Below are 7,309 nucleotides of genomic sequence, written 5' to 3' on the forward strand. Positions count from 1 at the left end.
CCCTCCGCCCCCAGGGAGGCTGTCCTAGCTTTTTCTTTTTTAATTCTTTATCTTTTCCACCCTCTCAGCTGTACTCATAACTCTTAATCTAGCTGGCCTTGCAACAAACAGCAGCCCAAGAGACACAGAGCAGGAACCGAATCAGCATGATAGCTCAAGGCATCTCTGGGCTCATGCGACCCTTGAGAAGTAGACTGAACGTGAGCAAAATCCGCTTGATTTATCTCTGTGGGATGACTGAGCAGCATCGCACACCCACCAGGCAGGGGTCAGAGAGACGCTTCAGCTCCACGAACAAGCTCCGGGATGCTCCTGGGGAATTGAGGCGAGTAAAATGCTGAGCCATACCTTGCTGCACCTGGAAAGGCCTTTTCAGGAGGGGCACACACTTGCTGCTGCCTCGCTCCACAGAAGGGAGGAGAGGCCAGTGCAAAGCGTGACCACCTGCCCCTCTGCGAGAGGTGGTGGGTGAGGAAGTGTAGGCTCAGTAGATGCTGACAGCAGGAAGGAGGTGGAGGGAGCTGGTCTGAGAGGTGCTGCTCCCTGCTTCTAGAGCTGTGGAGCCCACAGATAGCAGCCTGGAGCTAGAGCATGAGGATGATGATGTGGCACAGGAGTCCATTGACCACCAGGACCCAGTCACTGGCCTTTGAGGAACGGGGATGGTGGGCAAGGTGTGTTGGGCAGCTGGGCCATGAGCCTGCTGTATTCCTGCTGTGGGGAAGCTGGGGTGACCTTGGGGTTGCTCTGGAAATTGCAGATTCTCTTGGGTTTCTTGTCCCTGCTGAGCTGCAGCTCCAGGGAGCAAAATGCTCTCTTCAGGTTGTGGGAAGGCACACTGCAAGCTCTTGCTCCTCGCTGGGGAGATGGAGGAGAGGGCTCAGGCTCTGGGGTGCTGGTGGTCGGTGCGAGGGGCCGTGGGGAGCCTGCAGCACGGCTGTCTTGCCAGCTCTGGAGGCTGGTGCCTTGCGCTGGCTTTGCTGGGGCTGCTTGCTCAGGGCAGGATGTGCAGCTCGGTGTGGTGGCCGAGTTTGTCAGTTGAACTCTGTGGCGGAAGCAGGTCAGAAGCTTGCGTTTAGAAATGCCTCTAAACGCGTTTGGTCCCTGCCAGGGTGGAGGACTCCCGGAAGGGCAGGCTTTTGCCTCTTTAGGGCCCTGGCTGACAGTCCTTTGGGAGGCAGCCCTGAAGGGCAAAGTGCTCCTGGAAGGCTGGGCAACCTTCGAGAAAATAGTGAAGGCGCAGGAATGGGCTGGTCCTTGTGTGCCAGAAGGATGGGGCTGACCAGAGACTGCCTGGCACAGGGTACTCATCCCTATTTCTACAGCAGGAGCTGCTGCAGACTCCCTGCCAGTCTTTCCTCTGTTCCTTAGGGATAATTCAGAAGGAGATTACGTTTCTCTGAGCAAAATAAAGGGCATTTGTAGATCTGCTAGACCAGTATGATCTGGGTCAGACTGTAATCTGCTAGACACTGAGAAAAAGACCCAAGCAACATCACAGAAAATATAATAAACCATTTTGCTATCTGACCTTAGAGAAAAGTTACGCTGATAACCTTGCTTAATGGGAGTTATGAAGACTCCTTACCAATGGGTTTTCTTTCAGATTGGTTTGTTGCTTATGAAGGTATCTCTGGCAGTACTTTAGGCATCTTGCTGTTCCATATGACATTGGAGAGTATCTCTTGGAGAGAAACACCAACAGGGAGAAAAATAACCTTCTTGAAACCCCTTCACTAGTTCCTTGTATCACAGAAAGTTTGAGATTTGTTTCTTTTTAAGGTGGATTATCAGTTGGCATGTGCTGAACTTGCACTGTCGAGTTTGTGACATCCTGATGTGATCTTTCCAGAGATCTGATTGTGTGTCCTGTACCAGAACTGCCATTGTAGAATAGTTCAGCCTAAATTAGGCAAAATTTAGTCTAACCAGTTCTGAGTCGTTCTTAAAATCCTGGCTCAAAATTATTTTCTTAACAAAATGTGAAAAGAATTTCTTCACATTTTCAAAAGTGCCAACGCACAAATCCAAAAGTAAAGAGAAAAGCTGCAGTCTTCCTTTCCAGGCTCTCCTGAAGCCTTAGGTACCCAAAGCAGGTGGCCTCCAGAGGAGACTCGAGCCTGGGACTGATCTGGGGGACAACTAGGCCAGTACATGAGTGGGTTTGGGGGAGATGACTGGACTGAACAGTGAAAAAAGCTAGTAATTGGGCTGTGTTTATGCCCCCAGCAGAGGCACTTGTACTAAGAACACAGACAAACAGCTTTATTTTCCTCTACAAGCAGCAATGAGAGAGAAGCTGCTTGCGGGTGCTGTGTCATGGTCTGGAATGCTTGGCATCATCCCTGCTCTCTCAAAGGGTGAACTGCTGCACCCAGGCTTGTTCTACTTCATGCAGGGGGTCTGGGCAATGGCACCTGTGCTTCTTACATCTAACTGGATACTCCATGTGCCACCCTGGCTGCAGCTCGGCTGTCTCGGGGTCACTTAACTCACAGCAACGTTCAAAGCAGGGCTGTGTCCAGGGGCAACTGCAGGGACTGTGTACCCCTGGCATTTGTGGGACACCGGTGTGGACATCCTCCTGGGACTGATGTCAGCTGAAGCTCTAGGTGCCTCAAAGGTAACGCAAATGAAGTTTCTGTCGATCAGTGTGTGTGCAGCTTTGGGGGTTGCTGGCTCCAGCACTGTGCTTGCAGGCAGGCAGCTTGTATTACCCTGTGGAAGAACGCATTGAGTTGCAGCACTAAGTGAAGTCCTATGGCTTTACCATTTCTATTGTGAAACAAATTATTTCACTCATAACAAAACAAAACCAAACCAAAAAACCCCCACAGTGTTCCCAGGAAACCTTCCTCTTTTGACATTAAAATGAAATAAATAGGTCTAATCCATCAAAACATCAGGATGGTTGTTTTGTTTTGGCATTTGAGAACTAGTCTTTAAATTGCTCATTTACACAGAAACATCTCTGGTGTCTCTGTGAAGGAGGCTGAAATGTCAAAGATGTTCTTTGGCTGTTGCTTTGTGAAATAGGGTGGTCCTGCTTGCCGGCGCACGACTGGGGAAACTCTTCCCTCTGCAGCACGGTCTCGGTGCTGGCCTCGCAGCTGTTCTCATAACCAGGGACCTGTTGTAGATGAATGACCCAGGCATTGTTTTCTGCTGGAGCTTTCTGAAAAACAGGAAGCAGGGCTCCTGAGATGAAGGCACAGCGGCCCCTGTGCTCTGCTCTGGCTAGCTGAATCGGGATGTAAATAGAAACTGAAAGGCAGAGAAAGCAAAAAATAATGTATCATCTCTTTTCTCTGCTTCCAAAATCTGATGGAATATGAGGATTGGTTTTCCAAAGAGATAGTTGTTTGGAATTTTCTGCACCTGAATTTTTGATGATGAAGACCATGTGACAACATTTTAAGAACCAGCATCCTTAATCACTTAAAGACATACTGCAGTGACTTGTCAGCAGGTAGGTGGGGTTAGATAGTGATTGTGACATATGTGAAGCAGAACGAACAAGACCTGCAAACTTGGAGGAGACTGTTTCTCCCCCCATTTTCCATTACATTTTTATAGGAATTCTTTCCTGTCTCATATTCAGCTGGATATTCTTTTACTGGAAGAAGCTGGATGCTGCTTCACTCAGTCTTGTGTAAATGGGAAAAACAAGGGGACTTTAAGCGTAGCCAGTTCTCACTGCAAAATTTAGACTCTCTTCAAGGCTGTGGTTGGTTCTTCCTACACCAGAAGCGACAGCAGTGAGGCCATGGGGCAGCACGGGCACTGCTAGTGCTCAGTGTTTATCAGGGCCGTGGGAGACAGAGGTGGGTCTCTGTAGAGCCACAGAGGAGCGGGGTGTGTGGTCAGCTTGATGGAAGAGAAAAGGGTGGACCCAGCTCCTGCCACCGGACAGTGTAATGTCCTGGGCTTGGAGATGATGGGCACTGGGGCAGTGCCACACAGAATGGTACTGGGCAAATACTCACTGCCTCCAGGGCACTGCCCTGCTTCAGCACAGGAGGTGGGACCTTTGGGCAGGTGGGACCTCCTGCTTCTGAGTGACCATTTGGACATGTACACCAAGAAAAAACACACGGCTCATCTGCTTCCCCTGGCAAAGATAACAGATGGTTTCAGAAAGTACTGTTGTGGTGAGAAATCCCTGATGTGGCTGTTCAGGGTGGCAGCCTTCTCCGTGCTGATGGGGAGAGCCTTGTCTGGAGGAGATGAAGTGGATGCTGTTTCCCTCTTACCTGTCAATGGGGTTTCCACAAGTCAGCACTAATTGATGCTGATGGCCTTGTTCTTAACTCTCTACCAGATTAAATCTTGCAGGCTGTCAAAATGACCAGCAATCCCTCCTGAGGAGGGATCACAGCAGCTGTGGAGGGGTGACTTGGCACGGTTGCTCTGTAAGCTGGGGCTGAGCATGTCCCATCACAAGGCTCCCTGTGACCGAGTGGGCGCTGCGTGGAAGAGCAAGCAGCAGAAAAGGAGCAGTCATCAAGTAATCCCCTTGGGAAGGAGAAACGAGATGTGAATGACAACAGCCCTTATTGCATGATTAGTATCTGATTGTGAGCACTTTTCTTGTTATTACCTTGCTCCATCCAGACGAACACCCAGGCCCAGGACTTGCAAATGCTCCCTCTGCCAGCCAGCACCAGCAGAGGCAACAGGTGCAGGGCACCTGCACTTGTTCGTGAGCAGTTAAATGTTTATTCTGAGGGACATTTGATAAAGTAGAAAATATTTTGGGTCAACTCAGATTTGCCTGCCACTGAGAATTGATAATCTGAATCTTTTCTGACATGCGTGGTGTAATCCTTCTAGGAAGTGTTTGTGGGCACATTTGCCCCCAAGTGCCATGTCTGTAGCGCTCAGCCAAAAGACCTCAGCAGTGGATGTGCAGGGAAGGGTGGGCTCCTGATTTTTGCAAACCTGTCTTGCAGCTCTGCGGACCAGGTGATGGTGCATTTTATAAATCGTGATGGAGAACGACTTACGGCCACAGCCAAAGAAGGGGAGAGTTTGCTGGAAGTCGTAGTCAATCAAAACTTGGCCATTGATGGATTTGGTAGGTGTTGGACAAAGGTATGTGTTCTTAGGATTTATGTGTCTGTGCTGTGACCAGTGGGTACCTGGGAATAGTGCAGCTGGATGTGGGCCACTGTGTTCTGGTGAGTCCATGAAGCAAGCTTCTCCCCACTGACAGCTGCTCGCTGGGCTGGCTTACCACACTGAGCTGGCAGCGTGACTTCCACGCTCTCACTGCTGGGATTCCAGCAGCCTGCGTAAATGCGTTTGGCTGGTTAGAGTTGGCTTACAAATTTGAAAATGGATTGTGATCCTTCCAGAGAAGAGGCAGGCTGAAATCTGCATCCACCTATTGTGTTCTCCAGCATCTCTTTTGACGTGCTGCAGGTCTGTTAAAGGACCTTTTCTTGCACTGTTCCTGAAGATGCTCTCTCTCACCCCCTTGTTTTTTCTGATTTGCTGTCACTCCCTCATTTCTCCACCAGGTGCATGTGAAGGGACACTAGCCTGCTCTACCTGTCACCTCATCTTTGAGAAGGACACCTTCCAAAAGCTGGGTGCCGCCTCAGATGAAGAGCTGGACATGCTGGACTTGGCGTATGGACTCACAGAGACGTAAGCCTCCCCACTGACTGCAGCAGATTATCAGGTCCCTGAGGCAGGCTCTCAGCACATGGCACCTGTTTCCAAGGGGACAGGACATATTCTGTGTTATGGTTGTGCCTCTAGAGCTGCTTTTTCTTGGGGGACAGGCAACCTCTAACAGGAGGTTTAGTGAAATCCCAGCCTGGGCCAGACATCCCAATGTGGGTAGGGGTTTCTTCTTTCACTGTGGGAACAGATGATCCTCACGTAATGTTTTTTCCTCAGATCTCGCCTTGGCTGCCAGGTGTGCATTAAGAAGTCGATGGATGGTCTGACAGTGAGGGTCCCCATGGATGTAGCAGACATCAGGAGGCAGCAGGAGGTTGGAAAGCAAAGCAAACAGTAGCTGGGAACAGCTCCTGCACAGCTGTGTTCTTATTCGAGGTGTGGCATGGTACTTTGCTTTTGATTAGCACTATTGCTTTTTGTGCCTGGCTTGCAGTAGACTGTAGAGGTCTGATTTGGTGTAAATGCCTGTTCAGAAAACGTCTTATTTAAACAAAGCTTAATGCTAGAGTCTTTGGTATGTGTTTTAAGTTAAGTGCTTAAGTGCTGTGCTGAATACAACTGGACTAAAGCTTACACTGGCTTTACATTTCCCTGGGTGGGTGACAGTAAGCATCTGTGCTGTATGTTACTCATCCTCTCCTTTGAAATTTAAGGAATTCTGCTATTCTAAGTAGCTGTCTGGATTTTTGAAAGGCTTGCGCCTTTAACTGTAGAGCAGACTTCTCCCAGTTTGGGAAGCTTAAGACAAGGGAGCTGTTCCAAATACAAGATGGTGTGCTGACTGGCTTGGTGATGTAGGCTTGACTGTAGCAAGAATGTCGTGATGATCATTTGAATGCTGACATTTCCTATGAGAGGGAAACGCTTCCTATGATTTTGAGTGTCATGTTACTGAATTGTTATCTGTTATGACCTGCTACTTTCTCCAAATATTAAATTTTCCCACTGCTATACTACCACATACATAAAATAAAATTCTAATAATCAGGCTTTCAGACCTATGAGATACACTTTTCTGGTAACAAGAGCCTGGCTGGAACAGAATGCGTTAGATGGAAATTTAGGTATAATATCCTGTTGTCCCAGTTTACTTGACTGGATTTTTCCGCTCGTGTTTGAGTGAATATGTCAAACTTGCCATCTAAATGCTGTAGAGAGCCCATGAGCTGTAACTGAGTTTTCCAAGCAGAATTCTGCACAGAAACATTTCCTGTGGATTTAGTTAAAACCTAGGCTATACTTAGCAACCAATTTAAACCAACAAGTTACTGTTCTTATGCAGGGTATCAACCCCATAAAAGACGTACACATTTTAAAAATGCTTATCTTATGCTAAAGCATTCACAGTTTTATCTGGTGTAAATTGCAGAGTTTTGTTTGGGGGGGCGTACATGATGACTGCCCCGCGTGGGAGACCAGGAGCTGCCCTGTGCCTGTCGCAGCCTCTTCCAGCTGGCTCTGACACCAGTGAAAACCCCCCTTTGCACAGCAAAATTTCAGTTGGTCAGAGGGGCACGTGTCACTTGTGCTCAGATATACTTAAGAAAGAATGATGGCTGCTAGGAGTGGGGGACACAAGGGACATGCACTAGAGGAGGCACAGGAGCGGTGTGGGAGG

The 7,309-nt window shown here is 48.7% G+C and overlaps 1 protein-coding gene across 1 annotated transcript; it reads left to right on the forward strand.

Annotated features, from left to right (window-relative positions):
- Positions 1-6,986, forward strand: LOC130158770 (adrenodoxin, mitochondrial-like). Its single transcript, XM_056359770.1, has 4 exons — positions 1-325; positions 4,953-5,077; positions 5,523-5,652; positions 5,908-6,986. The coding sequence occupies exons 1-4, from the start codon at positions 147-149 to the stop codon at positions 6,026-6,028; spliced, it is 555 nt and encodes a 184-aa protein (XP_056215745.1). The 5' UTR covers positions 1-146; the 3' UTR covers positions 6,029-6,986.
- Positions 6,987-7,309: the final 323 nt, after the last annotated feature.

This window comes from Falco biarmicus, chromosome 14 (assembly GCF_023638135.1).
Source record: "Falco biarmicus isolate bFalBia1 chromosome 14, bFalBia1.pri, whole genome shotgun sequence".
NCBI lineage: Eukaryota > Metazoa > Chordata > Aves > Falconiformes > Falconidae > Falco > Falco biarmicus.